Source organism: Bombus flavifrons, chromosome 11, assembly GCF_040668555.2.
Source record: "Bombus flavifrons isolate JBK064 chromosome 11, iyBomFlav1_principal, whole genome shotgun sequence".
Classification (NCBI taxonomy): Eukaryota; Metazoa; Arthropoda; class Insecta; order Hymenoptera; family Apidae; genus Bombus; species Bombus flavifrons.
The window spans coordinates 13,481,927-13,505,054 of NC_138452.1; the positions used below are offsets into that span (position 1 = coordinate 13,481,927).

The following is a 23,128-nucleotide window of genomic DNA, read 5'->3' on the forward strand; positions in this document are numbered from 1 at the left end:
TGAGTGCCGCCACACATGTTAAGTTTATTCGAAAGTACTAGAACAAGAAATTATTGGACGGAGTGGTCGATCTGAACCCTACGTAGTTCATGACCAACATCTTCATCTCCACGGTGGCTCGGCCGTCTGACGAACACGCATGTTCCACGATTGTAGAGTTTTACACGGTCGGAGCTGTGTAAGATATTTTTGTATCTGGAAGTTTAACATAAAGGTATGTGTTGATCGGAAATCGAGGTAAATATAACGTGAAGGGTAATTTTAATTGGGTGATGTGATTTATAGGTTATACCGGTTTGTTTTCTTTATAGTATAAATTGCCGGCGAGCATGGATGGTGCAAATGGAGAAGCGGACTCTAGCGAATAACGAGCAGCAGCAGGAGTAACAAGAAGAAAAAGAAAAAGAGCGTTTAATCGCTGATGATGAGAAAATGTATTATCTCGTTGGTTGCGTGCGAGCGTTGGAGAAAATGTGTGAAACGTGGGAAGGGCAGGAAGTAGTAGTTCGTGAATGTGTAAATAAGATGTGTAAATAAAAGCGTTTAGAAATGTAAAACGTTTTGCGTAAAGCAGCTAGTGATAAGAGCGTAAAAGTATAGAGTGAAAAGACGAGGTGTGTAATAAAGATGTGTAAATAAAATAAACACGTACCTAACTTGAGTGTGTGAAAAAGTGGAGCGGGAAAGGTGGTAATAGCGATGTTGATTTAGTGTGGGAATTTGTCAAAACATGGGTTAGTTTTGTTAGAAAATTGTAAAATATGTAAAAAGATTGTAGACGTTAAAAGCGTGAAAGTTGAAAGAAGTAAGAAAAGAAGGAAAAGAGAGTATAAAATGATATTAAGTAATACATAAGGCAATATAATTTTCTGGATGGCAAAAGAATGGACTTGTTTGGATTCTAGGAGACTAAAGAATAAATGAAGATACATTTAGGAGATATGTGTGCGTTGTTTATTCAACCATTGACCATAAATTGTGAAAGTAGGCTTTATAAAGATAAATGACAGATAGAATAGCTTTTAAAGGTTAAGAATATGGTTGCGTTAAGAAAGGTGTAATTGTGAAATGTATGGGTAATGGAATAAAATATCATTAGAAAAGGTAGTAATTATATCTGGAAATATATTAATAAGGAATAACACGATTGAAATCTTGTAATTATACGGATAATATATGGAAAGTGATTAACGTTAAATGACTTCCGTTTAAAGGAATGAAAGGTATTAGAAATAAAATAGAACGGTATTATTAAATGTAGTAATTATATAGAATTATAAGAAATATGGTGGTAATTACATCCTTGGTGTAGGCTTGGGTGAGAATTGTAGTGCATTACGGAGTCTGACAAGAAAGAAGAACGTTGGATGAAGGTTTGGTGGAAGGGAATAGAGAGAAAGAAAATTGTTTAAAGGTGTAATGTTATTTGAGAAAGGAAAGTTGGCATAGAAAGAAGAGAGAAATGTATAGGACTTGGTAAATTTAATAAGTGGTAAATGGGTGGTGAGGGGAAAGAAGGGTAGAGAATAATAGGGTGTATCTAAAATATTTTTTTGATGAAAAGGTAGAAGACAAAAGAGCGGTGATTGTGGAAAAAATAGATTAAACATAAATGTAGCAACACGTAAAGAGCCCGGCTAGCTCCGCGGTAAGGCGTCGGATTCGTAACTTTTCGATAACGTGTTGGATTCTCGAGGCTGCGTGCGGAGCCCCGTTGTTGTTGCGGGGGACTCGTTTCTTCACCCTGGGTTTTCTTCCCCGTGGTGGTGTGTCCAAACCGGCTCGAGGTAGTGAAAGCTACCAGATTTCGCTCCCCTAAGCAATTTTTGTTGTACGTTTGGTAGGTGTGGGAAGGAAGAGAAGAAGAGTACCGTGCCTAGTCCGGGTAGGCATGGCGTGTAGATGGGTAAGGACACGAGCATTTATCGCACAACAGATTCAAATATAGAGGGAATTCTACCGGATATTACAATTGCAAATTACAAACGTTATTAAATAAAACGAAGTAAGTAATTAAATGAATAATTGACCTACAACAATACACTAACGTAATCTTATATTAGAAACAGAATTAGAACAGAATTATCTGTGTGAAAATATCAGAATTACATGTATATTTAAGGATTAACGTAATTGTTGTACGAAGTTGAGAAAGTTTATTAATCGATATAAAATATTCTGTCGAGTTGAAAAAATTAACAATGTTGTAAAATATCTTTAATTGTTATGAATCCAAATATTATATAAATTCTCCTCCCTCTGAAATAGGTGACTATAGGTTGACCATTGGCCAACTTCACGATTGGTTGTTATGGTCAACCTTTTGCGCGATTAATTCACTCTCCAAGGAATTGCAGGAGCTTCCTTAGAAACTGTGCCAAGTTCTTTGTGCGCAAAAGATCGTAAATTAACTACGTGTAGCGAAAATCATGCGAAAATTAACGGAGTCGCCCCGGATGACGAGGGATCGTCGTGGATAATTGTTACTAACTGAATTATCGAAAATTCGATGAATTAGAAAAAACACGTGTACTATCGATGCTGCCATCTATGGCAGACGGTCGGAACTGCGGGAAAGTAATAAGGAAAATAGAATGTACGAGAAGGTATCTCAACTCCTGTTAGACAAGGAAAGTTATATTGTGCGACAAGAACAGACATACTTCTCCCTCTAACATCACGATTATTGCTTTATTGCTATTATTATTATTATTCCCGAAATTTAATGCGCAATGCTAATAAATATTAATCTATGCTCTCGCATTTAAGCAATACGCAAAATTAAAGAAATTTATTAATATTTAATATTATATATGTCGGGTTTACATTAGAATTAGGGTTAGGGGCGTGAAACGAATCTTCATTTGAATTACACATTGTCGCTATGCAATAAAGAAGACATCGACTAGTGCGAATACGATTATTACAGAATTTGACAAGTAACCGTGGTAATTAGATACTCAAGAAGCTAATGATAATGATCCTAGGTTCAATAACGAATCCGCGGTCAACGGGATGATAGATGTACGTGCTTACGAAATCTAAGTCGGACTCTTTGTTAATAAAACGCGTAATATCCACTGATCGTAAGGCGTTACTCTTTTCGTCGATGAGATCGTAAGAAAGAATGAATTTCCGTGTCGATGATGCCACGGAGGAAAACTATATGGGGTGTGTCTAAAGGCGCGAGATCCTCGGATTCGTTGAGAAAAGCCTTCGTTCAGAAAGTAAGGGAAATTGACGTTGCTGTTAAATTGGTCAATCTCCATATCGGTGGTTAGAAAAAGATGCTAGCCACCCTCGAGGGAAAGCTGCATGTGTACTGCGGAAACGCATCGACATCTGGCAATCATCTTACTTGAAGAATAGGGTCTGCAAGTGGCGAGCTACGGGACAGAGACCGTTGGAATGTTTACTGTCGAGTGTTACAACTATTTCCTTTTTAAGGAGAGCTATAGAATTACTCCATACCTTTGTTAGACAAAGCGTTCATCCCGTGACCGCGGCTACGTTCGGCGACTGGCTGCCGCCTCGAGCTGAAGCTCATTATCGCAAATCTCGAACAAATACAATCGGATCGAATGACGACAATTGTTTAATTACGCCTATGATAGAATCTAGATTACGGTGTTAAGGGGGTTTTCCGAAGTTCCAAAGGGAAGGCTCCGATGTCCTTTCATCTCCGACAAATATAAATCGTATATCAAATGTTACCCATGTTCGAATAAAAAGAACGACAGAATCGTTTATACACGGCTGTCTTAGTTAAGATAAATTAAACGTTACCAAATTTCCATGAAAATTAAATTAATAATCGATCCGCTGTTAGGCGACACATACACGTCCACTACCACCATTCCTGCCTATTCGACCGCTACGTAGCCGTTGCCGCGTTCCAGTGGATCCCCGTGGGCGGACGTCCCCGGCGCTGATGTTCAGGTGACAGCCATCCGTATCTCCGGTCCAGTCCGGAGCGTCCAGGATTCTGTATGGCTCGGCCACCACCGCTAGGGCCATCGTGCTCTCCAGGATGGTTTGAAAGAGCAGGTCTTGTGCCTGTCTTGACCGTCCCAGATTGGTCTGGAGGATGCGCATCTTCTTAATCCCCTAAGTTCATGGCTTCCATCGCTTCCTTCGCTCCAACCTCCTTGCTCGCGGGTTTAGAGTCGGGGATTTCCTGCGGCGAGCCTTCCTTGTTATCGTTTCCTACCGCGAACTCATCGGTCGCGGGTTTGGTTCTGTATAAAGAAAAACTTCGAAACGAATTAATCGTCGTGCGCAATGTCTGTCGTGATCGTGAGGGATGCGAAACTTTTCAAAGAGACTAATTTTAGTCGTCAATTGAAGTTGATCTTGAGTCTATAATTCAATGTTTTCTCTTGGCAAAAGAAATTGTATTTTGATGTTGCTAGCGGGTCCAGCCGTTCACAAATGTTAATCGACGTTACGATCGAACCGACCGCGGGCCATCGTTCGATGGATCGAATTAAGATCGACCTGCAGATGCTTCGATGATATCCAAATTTTTTTCAATAGCTTTTCTACCCTTTCAACTTCATTTCTGCCGATTAAAAATATAAAATCGTATACGAACGTACCATTTCTCCCTTCTTATTAAAATATTATACTATTGCATCATTAAAATATTGAAACGTTAAAATATAAAATTTCTTTCATCGAGACATTAAAGTACAAACTGTTATCGTTCTTTTGTTAAGATCTCTTCGATTGAGAAAGAGATCTATCCAAGCACCTGTAACTTACTATTACAAAAATATAAGCTAAAATTTGTCATATCGAGTCTAAGCGTGCAAAAGCCCAATGATGTGTTTGCTTTCTAGCGATAAACTGTTTCAAACGAGTTCTCTCTATTATGGCTGATACTGTAGAAATCCTTCGTCAAGGCACTCGTTAAATAAGAAGAAAATTCTGAAAGAACGAAAGTCTCCGTAGAGATTAGAGAAATGAAAATTGAATAAAATCTGACTTTCCAACGAAAAATCATTTTTCGAACCTCTCTGCGATACTCGTCTTAGAATGAGAATGGAAACTAGTCAATTTGAGATGAAGATAAAGATGCGTCAGACTTTCGCCAGATTCGAGAATGGTCGTTACTCTTTCTCCGTCTTTCGTTTAATTTCTCAATGGCCTAATCGCAGCTAGAGTCCATACTGAACGTGTATCGTAGTTATTAATCGCGCCATGTGATTTGCCAGGAATAGCATGAAATAAATTTTTATTAAAAAAAAGACAAGCTACAATAGATCGAATCATTTTATACCTTTCTACGAAAATTCACACCCACGAAATCCCCGACAAGTTCACTCCTCTAATGATTAATTACTATTTTAGGAAAAAGATAGTTATCCGACGATGTTAAAAATCTGAGCATAATGGAGATGTACGTACAACAGATACTCACGGGAAAAATCAACGAGACTAATAATAAAATCAATGAATTAGAAAAATAAAAGAGCTATAGGCAAATATCTTATAATATACAGTGGCATAACCTGCAATTTATTATAAAATAATTGATCCGAGCAAAATTTATTATGAAAAAAGGTTGCTAAATATGATAGACACTGTCGAATACTAATCGAATAAAATCATTCAGTTAATTTTCATAGAATTTGATACTTCATCAAGCCTAATAAATCCTTTGATAGATCTAACGAAGAATATTATTCGCTACATAATTAATATCTGTATCACGTACATCGATGCAAGCGCTATTAAAGAAAAAAGAGCCATTTTATGTTACAGCTATAACGAGTAAATTTACTCGTTTAACTAGACAGGAATTAAAAAAGAACCTGACATTTAAGTAAGTATTAAATAAGAATTGTAAATATCGCATACACTGATGTAAGTGTTATTCAAGAAAAAAGAACATTTTATTTTTTACTTAGCACGACTAATTGAACGAATATCGATAATATAATATAACGCTTAATATAAATTTTATCTGTCTGATTATTTAATAGCTTAACTTATTTCACAGTAACGTTATCGACTGCCGTTAGGCTTTTTCTCCCCTTTTCGTTCAAACTAATTGTTAGTCGAAAACTAGCATTAAAGAAGTGTGAATTTAGTCTTAGCTTGTAGAAACTACTAAAATGATAAAAATGGATATCGTATTAAATCGTTAAAGACGCCAATTTACGATAAAAATTAAGAAATTGTTCAATTCGATTTTGTTATAATGGAAAAACCGCCTCCAGCTATGTCAAAAAATCGTTACCGTTTGATTAACAAACCGACACCTTGTCAAGTTATATAAGGAACACGGAAGTCGCGCCCGAGCTCTTTTGTGCCTGAAATTCCGGAGAGTGAACATCGAAGAAGAACATAAATATCAGGTAAGTAAGAAAAAATATCAAACAACAACATTGTAACGAGTAATTTATAACGTCTAAACCATTAATTTACAACACTTAAGCTATTAATTTATAACATTCAAGCCATTAATTTATAATATTTAAGGAATTAATTTATAACGTCTAAACTATTAATTTATAACATTTACGTTATTAATTTATAACATTCAAGCTATTAATGTATAACATTTAAACTGTCATTTTATACATTTAAGCTATTAATTTATAACATTTAAGCTATTAATTAACAACATCTAAGCCATTAATTTACAACATTTAAACTGTTATTTTATACATTTAAGCTATTAATTTATAACATTTAAGCTATTAATTTATAACGTCTAAACTATTAATTTACAACGTTTAAACTGTTATTTTATACATTTAAGCTATTAATTTATAACATTTAAGCTATTAATTTACAACATTTAAGATATTAATTTATAATATTTATGCCATTAATTTATAAAATTTGAGCTATTAATTTACAACATCTAAGCCACTAATTTACAATATTTAAACTGTTATATTATACATTTAAGCCATTAATTTATGACAGTTAAACAATTAATTTTTAACATTTAAACTATTAATTTATAACATTTAAGCCATTAATCTAAAACAATTACTCCATTAATTCTTAACAGTTATACCAATAATTTATAACCACATTCTCCCATTAATTCAAAGTATTTATGTTCTTAATTTATAACAGTTGTACCGTTACTCGGAAGTAACTCTACATCCATTGATTTAAATCAATACCATCAATTCGTAGTGAGTGAATTAATGATTTATTTTGTTTTATTTTATTAACGGAATCCATCAAGTCTTTTTTCAAGTGCTATTTTATTTCTATATAGCATTATCTTTTAATTTTAAATACAGTATTTAATCTCTCATTTCATTATTTCGTATAAAACCTGTGGTAACACAGAGTGTAATTTTAAGATGTAATTTTCCATTTCTGCTCAAAACCAAGGACACAACATCATATTCATGGAATCAAGGAAGCAAGTGCAATTTAACCGAAGGCAACGACATCTTATCATTTGTCCATACGCGCTACAATTGGTACCTCGCATAGTTTCGTTTCTTCGATGATAAGTTCAATATTCAAGTATAAAATAAATTATTAATTATTAATAGTAAATATATTAATAAATTATTATTATTAATTATTAATTAATAAATTTCAATACACGCCACTTCTTTATTATAAAATAATTTTACATCTCTGCTTCCAATGCTTAGAAACTCTTTATGTAAATGGGACCCGAAAGTAGTTACCTCCTCGTGGTGGGTCCCGGTAATTGGTATCGTTTTCCAAATAATAATACACCAAGTACTATTTTGAATATTAGTATTATTATTTGAAAACGATATCAAGCTAAAAACTACATGAGTATAGTCTGGTCTTGATCATCCAAAATAGTTTTGGTGATCTATACTGGACTAATAACCCCCCGCGGGGGCACCGTGGGACATCGTGGGACATCGCAGGACACCGTGGGATGCGAGCGTTTTAGCCTTAATTAATCATAAGATAGATACCTATGTTATGTGCATTGTAAGCTCATTCTGTACAAAGATACTTATCTATCTTGGAACGAAAAATAAAGATCTCGTCTCTCTTGATCCCCCCGCTTACCACACTGGAAAAATTGTTCCCACGATATATCGGTTCACGGTCGCTCAGTTCTTTCAAACCGTAGCGTGACGTACTCGTTCGCGCGTATTCCGGGTACGTGCGGGTCAACGTGCACTGGACAAATCTTTGGATTCGTAAGTCGCCCCAAGCACACCTCTGTGGTTAGTAACTGCTCGAAAACTGCCCGTCGTTTGCCTCGAATCACGGGAGTTGTCATCGCACTGGTGATACCTGGGATCCGCAATACTGTCCGATTGGTACTTCGGTACTCGGGCGGAGACCTGCATTTCACGTCCTCCGTAATCCTGTTTAAGTGAAAAACTCGCGGGCGGGGGGACCCCACTGTTCAGTTGGGGTAATGCCTTCGTAATCCTGATCAGCGGTCCCTCCCCGGGTTCTCACTTGTTTCAGTTGGAGTGTGTTAAATTGCAGGCCTGTTTGTTGGGTCACTAGTATCATCGGTCTTTGCCATCGACCGTGATAAGATCCAGACTACTTGACAGGAATCGAGAGAAGGTCAATGCTTGGGCTTTCCGCCGAGCCTTAGAGTTATCTGGTGCACGGGAGTACGTCGCGTAGGTTGGTTAGTTCCCTTCTTCATTTCTTGTTAATGAAGATCGATTTTTATATATTGCTCTAAATTTAATACTTTTTTTCGTCAGTTTCTTTTAGAAATTAAATACCTAATAGTAGATATCTAATTTCATTTATTATTACGTTTCTATAAAACTGTAGCTGTAGATATATATCTGTGTATATATATGTCGGGGTGAGATTGGAATTTTGGGCGCGTGACAATTCTTCACGTGAGTTATCCATTGTTTAACACAACTAAGATTATATTTTCACGTATACACAAGTCTATTACAAAGATTAACAAATAATAAGTCTAGAGAATAATAAACTTAACAAATAATGAAGTTAGCGTAAAATATATTGAACGAATAATAAATTAAGCAAATAATAAAGTTGGTGGATAATAAGTTGAACGGTTAGTAAGTCTAACAGATAATAAAGCTAATGAATAATACGTTTAACGGATAGTAAGTTCAATGAATAATATGGTTTACAAACAATAAGTTAATAATCGTTATAAACAATAATTTGAGTTCAAACGAATCCACGATCAACGGGATGATCCCTTACTAAGCGTAGACTGATCTTAAGCACAGAAACACGACGTGTCACTCTCTAAAGCAGTCACAAGACGAAAGCCAGTCTCGTGGAGATTTTTCTCCCTGTACGATTGCATTTTGTTTTCTATACCCGTTTGGAAGCATCGAGAAGATTCCAAACGCCGTTGCTAGGCACACTCGTTGGAAGCATCGAGAAAGTTCCAAACGCCGTTGCTAGGCAGTTTCTGCCTGGAGTTTTGATTACTAATACAATGTATGTCCCATTGCATCGGCACCTCCGAGGCAACATCACACGTGGCTAGGCCCGCTCTCGAGGTCGCATGCCGCCACAACCACATTTCTCGGGGAACACATACAACCACTCCAGACCTCCGTTAGATAAAACATCCATCCCGTGACCGTGGCTACGTTCGGCGACCAATTGTCGCCTCGAACCCAATCTTGATATCACAAATCTCGAACAATTACAGCTATGATAAAATCCAGGCTAGACTGCTAGAAGATGTTCCCAAAATTTCCAAGGAACGGCTTCGGCTTCCCTTTCATCTCCGACATATATATATGTAATATCGTGATATAATATATTTACAAGGAATGGATGATACAGATGTTGATTTGACAGAAAAGACGATTGTAGTTCAACCTGAACTATTCACACCAAACATACAGAAAACAGCACAATTAAATAATTAGATAACGACTCGACTTCTTACAAAACGCAATCCACACTCTCTCGGTAACGCCACTCGCCAACAACTGACTCTCGATTCCCCCTCTTTTCCGTCGCTTGGCAACCGCTCGTGGGCAAGATCACGTAGGCCTACTCTTTCCAAAACTACGCGATAGAAAAAACAAACGCCTAACGCCTCGGCTCTCGCGACACTTCACGCGGTTCACCCGCCAACTCCCAGGCCTCTCACTCACGATACTACACTCGGCCATCCTGCAATAACATCTGCCCTCAGATGTTGCCTTCTATCTCGCTGTCATCTGATGCGTCACTTCCCTTTCTCTCGCTTCCCGTTTTGCTCTGCGTTTCTCCGCTTCTTTCTCATATTCCTTTTGTTTGCGACGTTCCCGCGTCTCCCATGCTCTCAAACGCTCTTGATAAGCTGCTTCTTTTTCTCTCGCTCTTCTTTCGTTCTTTTTCCTCTCCTTCGCCTCTTCCTCTTCCTCCCTTTCACGCATAATTTCTCTTTCAGTTTTCCTTGCTTCTTCTCTTTCACGTTCTCTTTCTCGTTCCCTGTCCCTTTCCCTTTCTCTATCTCTTTCACGTTCTCTTTCACGCTCTCTTTCGCGGTCACGGTCTCTTTCTCTTTCTCTTTCTCTATCTCTTTCTCGATCTCTATCTCTATCACGATCTCTGTCGCTTCTCTGACGATCCCTCTCTCGTTCCTTAGATCTAGATTTAGACCGCCTTTTGTCTCTTCTACTACTTCCGGTACTACTACTGCGACCTTTATGAGACGTGGGACTACCAAGATCGCCGTCTTGATCGTCTTTAGTGTTACTGCCATCACGCCTGTCTCGTCGCTCTTTTTCACGTTTCTCCCGTTCTTCTTTCTCAACAGCTTCTTTCTTCCGTTTAACTTGAGCCTTCTCCTCCTCCTGCTTCCATAATTCCATCAACTCGTCCACCTCTTTTTTCTCCGAAGGTGCCAATCTTCGCGGCCTTCGAACCACAGGTTTGTCACTCTTTAACACGATTTTTGCCGTTATCCCAACGTCCCGCTTTTTCTCCGGCTTATACCCCTTAATGATATCGCGAATTGCTTCCCGATAATGCGGTTCCTGCACGTGTGTTAGGTCTATTTCATCAGTCTGTTCTATCGCGTTGATTCTAAATATATCCGGCACGTCTTTGTTAGTCTGTTCGTCAAGCCGCAAGAAAGTCACTTCGCCTCGCTTAACCCGTAATTCTACCTGATCCAGAAAATCAGTGCCCAACAACATGCCGTGCTTCGTCAATATTTTGTTCGAAACAACGTGTAAAGTGATTGGCAGTTTATACCCATCAACCAACATTACCTTGGTGAATTCACCCCAGGTCTCATTGCCAGCGGAACTAAGACCGTCGAACTTAAGTTTACATTTACCTAGCGGTGGTGACCCTAACCTCGCATACTCGTCTGATCGAATGAATGTGAGATCACTACCCGTATCCACTAATGCCACAAACCTACAATCATCTATCATCACTTCCTTCATATACTTCCCCTTCTCGGATCTTGACACTACGCAGGTCTCTTTCGGTCGCGCCGTACACCTCGCTGCAACATGTCCAAATCCGCCGCACTCGAAACACCTAACACCTTTTCCTCTCTCCGGACACTTAACACTTAGATGATCCTCACTACCACAAATGAAGCATCTTCTTTTCTTCATTACATCTGCAGATTGACTGAGCTTCTCTTTCTTCTCGGTTTTAGCCGGCTTCACGATCGACTTTACTCTGCGACTCTTCTGCTCTTCGTACATCACTAACCTCTTCCTCAATTCTTTGATTGACGTAGCGCCGTATAATATAGCCTTATTTCTCTCGTCGTCTATTATTCCATCCACTATGTATTCCACCTTTGCTTCCTCCTCTATGTCCACATGGCTGGCTATTTCGAGCATGCGGTACATGTAAGCCAAACATGCTTCATCACTCTCCTTTTTTGTTTCTTCAAGTTTCTGATGTACCTGCCTACTGTTAACTTTCCTCGAAAATTCTTTCACTAGCCCCCTCTTCAACTCATGCCAAGTCCTGGCGTGACACTCGAAGCTCGCGAATATTTTCGCTGATCCCTTCAGCAGCTTCCTCGCGTAGACTGTCTTCTGTCCATCCGACCACATGCACGTATCAGCGACTTCCTCGAACGACTCGAACCATCGTTCGACATTTTCACCTTTGTTGCCACTAAACGACTCTAATGCATCTTCGACGTCTCTGAAACTCAGTGTCGAACCAACACATGCCCTTCGACAATATTCATCACGGTCCTGATACACCCTTCGCGTACCTCTCTTGTGTCTTCTTGCGTATTTTTTGTCATCTTCGTCCTCACTTTCGTCGTCGCTTTCTTCTTCCGACGAAACATCGTTACCGTCCATGGCCGCTTGTAGTCGTGCGCGTAATTCTGCTTTTCTTCCCGTCGTTTTTAAACCCAAACTAGCAAGGCGCTCTTTCAACTCCTTCGTATTCATTTTCTCAACATTTTCGTCTTCGTTACAATCACGCTCAGCTCTCTGTACATTTTCTAAATCTCGTTGACCGGTTGGCTCTTCACCGCCCGTCGCTCCCTTAGGATACGATTGTCCAGCCCTACACGCCCGATTCAGCCTCGCAATCAGCACTGACCTCGCGCCCGATATAGGGAGGTTCATTCGCGCGAGCTTACTTCTCAGCTCCTCCAGCGTCGAACCTTCTTCACCCGACAATCGTTCGTCCCCGACGTTAGCCATTTTTTCACACTACACCAACTTAAATGGTCAACGATATCGTCTTTTACCGCACCGCGTACCGGTAAACTCACAACTAGCGCGAATGGCTCTGTTAAACCGTTTCGTTTTCTGTCTTGTCCAATCCCGGACTAGCCCCCAAAAAATGTAATATCGTGATATAATATATTTACAAGGAATGGATGATACAGATGTTGATTTGACAGAAAAGACGATTGTAGTTCAACCTGAACTATTCACACCAAACATACAGAAAACAGCACAATTAAATAATTAGATAACGACTCGACTTCTTACAAAACGCAATCCACACTCTCTCGGTAACGCCACTCGCCAACAACTGACTCTCGATTCCCCCTCTTTTCCGTCGCTTGGCAACCGCTCGTGGGCAAGATCACGTAGGCCTACTCTTTCCAAAACTACGCGATAGAAAAAACAAACGCCTAACGCCTCGGCTCTCGCGACACTTCACGCGGTTCACCCGCCAACTCCCAGGCCTCTCACTCACGATACTACATATATATATATATATAGAAGGATCTAATATATTTTCATAATACATAATGAAACGTACAAATATTTCGTACAAATTTTATATTACATACTTTGTTGGAATAAATTATTTTCAAACCTTAGTCACACTTCATTGAAAGACCGAAGCTCTCTTTAAGAGTTCTTTGACTATTTCATTATTTGTTGAGGTGCATAAATATGGAGGAGTTAATTCGCGATAAGCCAAACAAATTCGCTTAGAAGTTATATCTTCTCTTAAAACACAATGTTCCCATTTATACCTACAAAAAATATAGAAGAGAATCTAGTAATTATGTAAATAATGCAATAAAATTCACATTCACTATATTCTATTTTATCTATGTTATAAAATACTTTCTCAAGTTGTACCTGACAATTAAAATAATTGTATAACTAAATTTGCCAAACAATTACAGAAATATAATACGATATAGATGTTTAAGTACTAATTCGCCATGTCTGTAAGAAAAATTTCTTGCCTTGCACTATCATAAAGAATCATAAGCGATCCCTCTGGCATTGGGAGCCTTACAACGATATCTTTATTACTTTCATTTTTATCATTTGTATCAAATTCGAAGCCTTCGAGTATAGTGGAATACTCTGCAACGCTTTCTAAATTATATTTTGTATCTGGACCATGGTAAGGACTCATTGTTAAAACTGAGTTACCCATGACATTCACAGTAACTATTCTTTCACCCCAAATCCAGCAGTCATCGATATGTGGATCTATTGAAGCTCCTCGTAGCGAATCATACTCTAAAGTACATTGTTCTACCGTTTGGAAATTATTAAGCATGGGTACTTGGCAAAATTTTTGTTGCACAAATTGAGTAGACTTTGGAAAACCATCAAAAAAACCCAACTGAAGCTTTCTTTTCTTGAAGTTGCATTTTGGACCAAAATTCTGGAGTTTTTAAATTATGTCTTAAATCTTCCTATCTTATCTATTAATAAACTTTATCGATATCTCAAAATTTTATAATAATAAATGTAGTTATATATTATACTGTTTGAAATACCTGTTTCCTTCTTCCACTCTGAGAAACTTCCCAAGGTATTTTTTCAAGCGCGTTCTTCAATGAATTAATTTCCCAAGGATTTAGAAAATCTAGCTTTGTATAAAAGTGAATATAAAACAATAGGTTAATATTAATTTCTTACGAATATTATCTCAAATATAAATAATAATAATAAAATTATTATTCTAACAATACTTTTTATCAAGTTCTCTTCACTAAAAAATCTTACTCCTTTTTTTATAATTGATGGTTGATAATCTCTTGTTATATTCTTAAATGTAAATTAGTTTGAAAGGGAAAATTAACGAATAATATTACCATGAATTAGAAATTAAATAATGGAAGGATGTATCGGATACAGGTAAGTAAATACCTTTATATATACACCAGGAAATTCTATGGCTGTTCCTCGATGATACGGATGATTTTTGTAAAGATCAGCATCCCAACCAGGCCACGATTTGTCACAGTTTGGACAATATACATAACTGGAACATTTCTAAAATATTATAATCCATAATAGTTAATAAGACATAGAAACAAATTTTAAATGTTATGTGTATAAATTTAATAAAAAAGTAAATTATCTAGTTCAATAACAATGTTACCTTTCATATTTTGTACATAAAACAGTAACTTTGCCTACATTAATACATACTGCCTACATTAAAAATTACATACTTGCGTTAGAAAATCATTTGTTTCATTGACGGATAAATTAAATAATAAATAAATAATTTAAATCTTTCATAAAAAATATTAAAAATAGCAATGCTACCAAATAAATTAATTGTCCAAGTATATAACATAATAGAAAACTTATTTGTAAAAAAGACAAACTTTTGGGACATAACCTCAAAATGAGTCTTAAGATTGGGTTTCACAATCTTATGTTCAGTTTCGCAGAGAAGACAAGATCTTATTCCCTTTCAACCACAAGAACGCACTGTTTCCATCCTTTAATAAGTAACAAAGAACTTAAAAGTCGCTAAATACTTATTTCGAACTATATTCATATGTACATATGTATACATATTTTAGACACATAGTACGTGAAAGTCAGGGAACTAAAGGACAATGTCGATGCGATAGCATAAGAAGGGTAATACGTTGGTTGGGTCTTCTATACGTGTTAACTTTATTCGAAATTACTAGAATAATTTACTATCGACTATAAATCTCCTCGTTTATAATAATGCCTTTATAATAAACTTTTCAACTGATAATCTTTTTAAACATTAATCTTTTAAACATTAGCACATTGCCAAGTGTATACCAACAGGTATACAAGGAACACACGACTTTCGTGCGATGTCATTTGTGTTTCAACCATCGTACAATGAACATCGAAGAATTGAACTTTTTCGAATTAAATTATAAATTTACAACATTTGCGTTATTAATTTGTAAGATTCAAGCTATTAATTTACAACATTTAAACTATTCTTTTCTAACAATTTACTATTAATTTATTAACTAATTCAATGGATTAATTTATTAACATTTAAACTATTAATTTGAAACATATAAACTATTGTAGTATCGTGGTCAGATTGTCTAAGAAATATCGGGTGAACTATAAACAATTTTGCGAGAGAGCCTAAGTGCCGACAGGCCGAAAGGGTCGGGAAACTTCAATGGGCCAAGCGGCCCATCAATGTGTCGTCGGTCCTTCAGTCTAGTGATTACGCGGAAAAAGGCGACGTGATCAGGATCGCGGACGGTTACGGAACACGTACGTGGTGGGGGTATGAGAAGAACAAAGGGATGCTTAAGGAAAAAAGGCAAGTTAATCGGCAGTCGTGAATTGACAGTCGAATTGTGAGGAGGTAGTTAGTTGCGAGTCGAGAGTTGAGCTGAGAGAGTTGAGTCGAGACAGAGTTGCCGAGTTGTCATGAGTTGTAAACTATTAGTTGTGAGTTATTAATTATCAATCTAATTGTCTTGGTTATATCGTATTACTACATTAAGTTCACGTTAAATAACCATCGTTTCCTGTTTAATCCACTGTAAGTAGATCCATTTATCAATAAATTTATCATATAGAATAGAAATCATTGGAAATCCTAATTTCTAATATTTCTGAATAAATAATCCTATACTATTAATTTACAATATTTAAAATATTAATTTATAACATTTGAACTATTAATTTGTAACATTTGGAACATTAATTTATAACATTTAAACTATTAACCCTTTGCGGACGGGGCCGCGTATCTTGTCAGGTTCAAAATAATGTTCGTTACCACTATTATTACTATCGAACATGTTCTTTCTGGAACTTTTAGGCATCGTGTATAAGGTATTGTAAAAAATATATAAAAAGCTTTGTGATTCATCTGGTAATGCCATTGAAAGATTGAAATTTGTTCTGACTCGACTATCATCCTGCATCGCAAGTTTACGTTAAACGGACGATAAGTTTTTTGAAGATCTAAAATCTTCATAACATAATACTGTTTAGTTTATTATACCCATGCCCAAATACGCATAAGATTATCGCTCAGAAAAATAGAAGTACGCCAGCCATTTCTAAATAACTGTCCGGAACTGTGAACAGATTCAGGCAGCTATATGTCGACACGCGTCCGCAACGGTAAAAAGACTTGGGCAGCTATTTGCCGACACTCGTCCGCAAAAGGTAAATTTAATACATTTGGAACAATAATTTATAACTTTTAAACTACCCTTTGTACTCGACCGCCTTTTCGGTTGGTCGTAGCAGCAGCTCGAGACAATTTTGCGCGTATGTGACGAGTGTATTATAGGTAATATAAAATGATTTTATATAAAAATTAATTTAAAAAGACATTATATTTTAATAATTCATATATATTTACATCTTTGAAAGTATAATTTTTTAATATTTTTTTGTATCTTTTTATTACGATAATTTATAAAACGTCTGCCATGATGCATCCTTGGCTTGTCGGGACAAGTATCGTAATAATAAGTTGTTTCGCGTCTTTCTCCTGCTTTGTTTCGGTAAGAACACACATAACAATACTTTTTTGTTCTTGTTAAAATTACATGGAGCTTTCCATTTAACCGAATTTCATCACAATTAGCAGTCGATGTCGAAGCTCGATCTCGTGGTTGTCCAATATCTCCTCTTAACTGGTCTACTAAAGTTTTTGTAAATCGCAGGTGGTTAAATGGCTTTTCGTTCTTTTGTCTTTTTTTTATAGAACATGTGAATTAATTAAACAAATTTCCAAATCCATTTTTTTAGACATTTTTACAACATTTAAGCCATTAATTTTCCTTTAAGCTGTTTATTTACAACATTCGAACATTTAATTTATAACATTTGACCTATTGATTTGTAGCATTTAAAATAATAATTTACACCATTTAATACATTGAATTACAACGTTTGAGTTGTTAATTCAGGGCCTTTGAATCATTAATTTATAACATTTACGCTATTTATTTGTAACATTTATACCATTTATTTACGTCATTTAAAAGGTACATTTGTGATATCTGCAAACCGTTTCTGTTTGTTCGACCGTTGGCATTTTGCCACGTGTATACCAACAGGTATGCAAGGAACACATTTACCCTCGTGCGACGTCAGTTGTGTTTCAACCAATGTACAATGCAGATCGAAGAATTAAACTTTTACGAATTAACTTATTAATTTATAACATTGCGGCTATTAATTTGTATCATTCAAAGTATTAATTTACAGTGTCTACCTATTCTTTTCTTACAATTTACCATTAATTTATAACCATTTAAACTATTAATTTATAACGTTAGACCTATTGATTTGAAGCATTTAAAATAATAATTTACACCATTTAATACATTGAATTACAACGTTTGAGTTGTTAATTCAGGGCCTTTGAATCATTAATTTCTAACATTTACGCTACTTATTTGTAACATTTATACCATTTATTTACGACATTTAAAAGGTACATTTGTGATATCTGCAAACCGTATCTGTTTGAACGACCGTTGGCATTTTGCCACGTGTATACCAACAGGTATGCAAGGAACACATTTACCCTCGTGCGACGTCAGTTGTGTTTCAACCAGTGTACAATGCAGATCGAAGAATTAAACTTTTACGAATTAACTTATTAATTTATAACATTGCGGCTATTAATTTGTATCATTCAAAGTATTAATTTACAGTGTCTACCTATTCTTTTCTTACAATTTACCATTAATTTATAACCATTTAAACTATTAATTTATAACGTTTGACCTATTGATTTGAAGCATTTAAAATAATAATTTACACCATTTAATACATTGAATTACAACGTTTGAGTTGTTAATTCAGGGCCTTTGAATTATTAATTTATAACATTTACGCTACTTATTTGTAACATTTATACCATTTATTTACGACATTTAAAAGGTACATTTGTGATATCTGCAAACCGTATCTGTTTGAACGACCGTTGGCATTTTGCCACGTGTATACCAACAGGTATGCAAGGAACACATTTACCCTCGTGCGACGTCAGTTGTGTTTCAACCAGTGTACAATGCAGATCGAAGAATTAAACTTTTACGAATTAACTTATTAATTTATAACATTGCGGCTATTAATTTGTATCATTCAAAGTATTAATTTACAGTGTCTACCTATTCTTTTCTTACAATTTACCATTAATTTATAACCATTTAAACTATTAATTTATAACGTTTGACCTATTGATTTGAAGCATTTAAAATAATAATTTACACCATTTAATACATTGAATTACAACGTTTGAGTTGTTAATTCAGGGCCTTTGAATCATTAATTTATAACATTTACGCTACATATTTGTAACATTTATACCATTTGTTTACGACATTTAAAAGGTACATTTGTGATATCTGCAAACCGTATCTGTTTGAACGACCGTTGGCATTTTGCCACGTGTATACCAACAGGTATGCAAGGAACACATTTACCCTCGTGCGACGTCAGTTGTGTTTCAACCAGTGTACAATGCAGATCGAAGAATTAAACTTTTACGAATTAACTTATTAATTTATAACATTGCGGCTATTAATTTGTATCATTCAAAGTATTAATTTACAGTGTCTACCTATTCTTTTCTTACAATTTACCATTAATTTATAACCATTTAAACTATTAATTTATAACGTTTGACCTATTGATTTGAAGCATTTAAAATAATAATTTACACCATTTAATACATTGAATTACAACGTTTGAGTTGTTAATTCAGGGCCTTTGAATCATTAATTTATAACATTTACGCTACTTATTTGTAATATTTATACCATTTATTTACGACATTTAAAAGGTACATTTGTGATATCTGCAAACCGTATCTGTTTGAACGACCGTTGGCATTTTGCCACGTGTATACCAACAGGTATGCAAGGAACACATTTACCCTCGTGCGACGTCAGTTGTGTTTCAACCAGTGTACAATGCAGATCGAAGAATTAAACTTTTACGAATTAACTTATTAATTTATAACATTGCGGCTATTAATTTGTATCATTCAAAGTATTAATTTACAGTGTCTACCTATTCTTTTCTTACAATTTACCATTAATTTATAACCATTTAAACTATTAATTTATAACGTTTGACCTATTGATTTGAAGCATTTAAAATAATAATTTACACCATTTAATACATTGAATTACAACGTTTGAGTTGTTAATTCAGGGCCTTTGAATCATTAATTTATAACATTTACGCTACTTATTTGTAACATTTATACCATTTATTTACGACATTTAAAAGGTACATTTGTGATATCTGCAAACCGTATCTGTTTGAACGACCGTTGGCATTTTGCCACGTGTATACCAACAGGTATGCAAGGAACACATTTACCCTCGTGCGACGTCAGTTGTGTTTCAACCAGTGTACAATGCAGATCGAAGAATTAAACTTTTACGAATTAACTTATTAATTTATAACATTGCGGCTATTAATTTGTATCATTCAAAGTATTAATTTACAGTGTCTACCTATTCTTTTCTTACAATTTACCATTAATTTATAACCATTTAAACTATTAATTTATAACGTTTGACCTATTGATTTGAAGCATTTAAAATAATAATTTACACCATTTAATACATTGAATTACAACGTTTGAGTTGTTAATTCAGGGCCTTTGAATCATTAATTTATAACATTTACGCTACTTATTTGTAACATTTATACCATTTATTTACGACATTTAAAAGGTACATTTGTGATATCTGCAAACCGTATCTGTTTGAACGACCGTTGGCATTTTGCCACGTGTATACCAACAGGTATGCAAGGAACACATTTACCCTCGTGCGACGTCAGTTGTGTTTCAACCAGTGTACAATGCAGATCGAAGAATTAAACTTTTACGAATTAACTTATTAATTTATAACATTGCGGCTATTAATTTGTATCATTCAAAGTATTAATTTACAGTGTCTACCTATTCTTTTCTTACAATTTACCATTAATTTATAACCATTTAAACTATTAATTTATAACGTTTGACCTATTGATTTGAAGCATTTAAAATAATAATTTACACCATTTAATACATTGAATTACAACGTTTGAGTTGTTAATTCAGGGCCTTTGAATCATTAATTTATAACATTTACGCTACTTATTTGTAACATTTATACCATTTATTTACGACATTTAAAAGGTACATTTGTGATATCTGCAAACCGTATCTGTTTGAACGACCGTTGGCATTTTGCCACGTGTATACCAACAGGTATGCAAGGAACACATTTACCCTCGTGCGACGTCAGTTGTGTTTCAACCAGTGTACAATGCAGATCGAAGAATTAAACTTTTACGAATTAACTTATTAATTTATAACATTGCGGCTATTAATTTGTATCATTCAAAGTATTAATTTACAGTGTCTACCTATTCTTTTCTTACAATTTACCATTAATTTATAACCATTTAAACTATTAATTTATAACGTTTGACCTATTGATTTGAAGCATTTAAAATAATAATTTACACCATTTAATACATTGAATTACAACGTTTGAGTTGTTAATTCAGGGCCTTTGAATCATTAATTTATAACATTTACGCTACTTATTTGTAACATTTATACCATTTATTTACGACATTTAAAAGGTACATTTGTGATATCTGCAAACCGTATCTGTTTGAACGACCGTTGGCATTTTGCCACGTGTATACCAACAGGTATGCAAGGAACACATTTACCCTCGTGCGACGTCAGTTGTGTTTCAACCAGTGTACAATGCAGATCGAAGAATTAAACTTTTACGAATTAACTTATTAATTTATAACATTGCGGCTATTAATTTGTATCATTCAAAGTATTAATTTACAGTGTCTACCTATTCTTTTCTTACAATTTACCATTAATTTATAACCATTTAAACTATTAATTTATAACGTTTGACCTATTGATTTGAAGCATTTAAAATAATAATTTACACCATTTAATACATTGAATTACAACGTTTGAGTTGTTAATTCAGGGCCTTTGAATCATTAATTTATAACATTTACGCTACTTATTTGTAACATTTATACCATTTATTTACGACATTTAAAAGGTACATTTGTGATATCTGCAAACCGTATCTGTTTGAACGACCGTTGGCATTTTGCCACGTGTATACCAACAGGTATGCAAGGAACACATTTACCCTCGTGCGACGTCAGTTGTGTTTCAACCAGTGTACAATGCAGATCGAAGAATTAAACTTTTACGAATTAACTTATTAATTTATAACATTGCGGCTATTAATTTGTATCATTCAAAGTATTAATTTACAGTGTCTACCTATTCTTTTCTTACAATTTACCATTAATTTATAACCATTTAAACTATTAATTTATAACGTTTGACCTATTGATTTGAAGCATTTAAAATAATAATTTACACCATTTAATACATTGAATTACAACGTTTGAGTTGTTAATTCAGGGCCTTTGAATCATTAATTTATAACATTTACGCTACTTATTTGTAACATTTATACCATTTATTTACGACATTTAAAAGGTACATTTGTGATATCTGCAAACCGTATCTGTTTGAACGACCGTTGGCATTTTGCCACGTGTATACCAACAGGTATGCAAGGAACACATTTACCCTCGTGCGACGTCAGTTGTGTTTCAACCAGTGTACAATGCAGATCGAAGAATTAAACTTTTACGAATTAACTTATTAATTTATAACATTGCGGCTATTAATTTGTATCATTCAAAGTATTAATTTACAGTGTCTACCTATTCTTTTCTTACAATTTACCATTAATTTATAACCATTTAAACTATTAATTTATAACGTTTGACCTATTGATTTGAAGCATTTAAAATAATAATTTACACCATTTAATACATTGAATTACAACGTTTGAGTTGTTAATTCAGGGCCTTTGAATCATTAATTTATAACATTTACGCTACTTATTTGTAACATTTATACCATTTATTTACGACATTTAAAAGGTACATTTGTGATATCTGCAAACCGTATCTGTTTGATCGATCGTTGGCATTTTGCCACGTGTATACCAACAGGTATGCAAGGAACACATTTACCCTCGTGCGACGTCAGTTGTGTTTCAACCAGTGTACAATGCAGATCGAAGAATTAAACTTTTACGAATTAACTTATTAATTTATAACATTGCGGCTATTAATTTGTATCATTCAAAGTATTAATTTACAGTGTCTACCTATTCTTTTCTTACAATTTACCATTAATTTATAACCATTTAAACTATTAATTTATAACGTTTGGCCTATTGATTTGAAGCATTTAAAATAATAATTTACACCATTTAATACATTGAATTACAACGTTTGAGTTGTTAATTCAGGGCCTTTGAATCATTAATTTATAACATTTACGCTACTTATTTGTAACATTTATACCATTTATTTACGACATTTAAAAGGTACATTTGTGATATCTGCAAACCGTATCTGTTTGAACGACCGTTGGCATTTTGCCACGT

The 23,128-nt window shown here is 35.0% G+C and overlaps 1 protein-coding gene and 1 long non-coding RNA gene across 2 annotated transcripts; one reads left to right on the plus strand and one right to left on the minus strand.

Annotated features, from left to right (window-relative positions):
• Window positions 1–3,749: 3,749 nt before the first annotated feature.
• Window positions 3,750–5,254, plus strand: LOC138184777 (uncharacterized). Its single transcript, XR_011174409.1, has 2 exons — window positions 3,750–4,371; window positions 4,956–5,254. It is a non-coding gene; the product is annotated as an uncharacterized LOC138184777 (long non-coding RNA).
• A 7,947-nt stretch (window positions 5,255–13,201) lies between these two features.
• LOC138184974 (alpha-ketoglutarate-dependent dioxygenase alkB homolog 4-like) lies at window positions 13,202–15,050 on the minus strand (the record flags this gene model as incomplete). The annotated part of the gene is made up of 5 exons (XM_069123511.1): window positions 13,202–13,405; window positions 13,625–14,055; window positions 14,171–14,263; window positions 14,544–14,658; window positions 15,025–15,050. Coding segments are annotated over 5 exons (816 nt in total), but the record flags the coding sequence as incomplete, so codon positions are not given.
• Window positions 15,051–23,128: the final 8,078 nt, after the last annotated feature.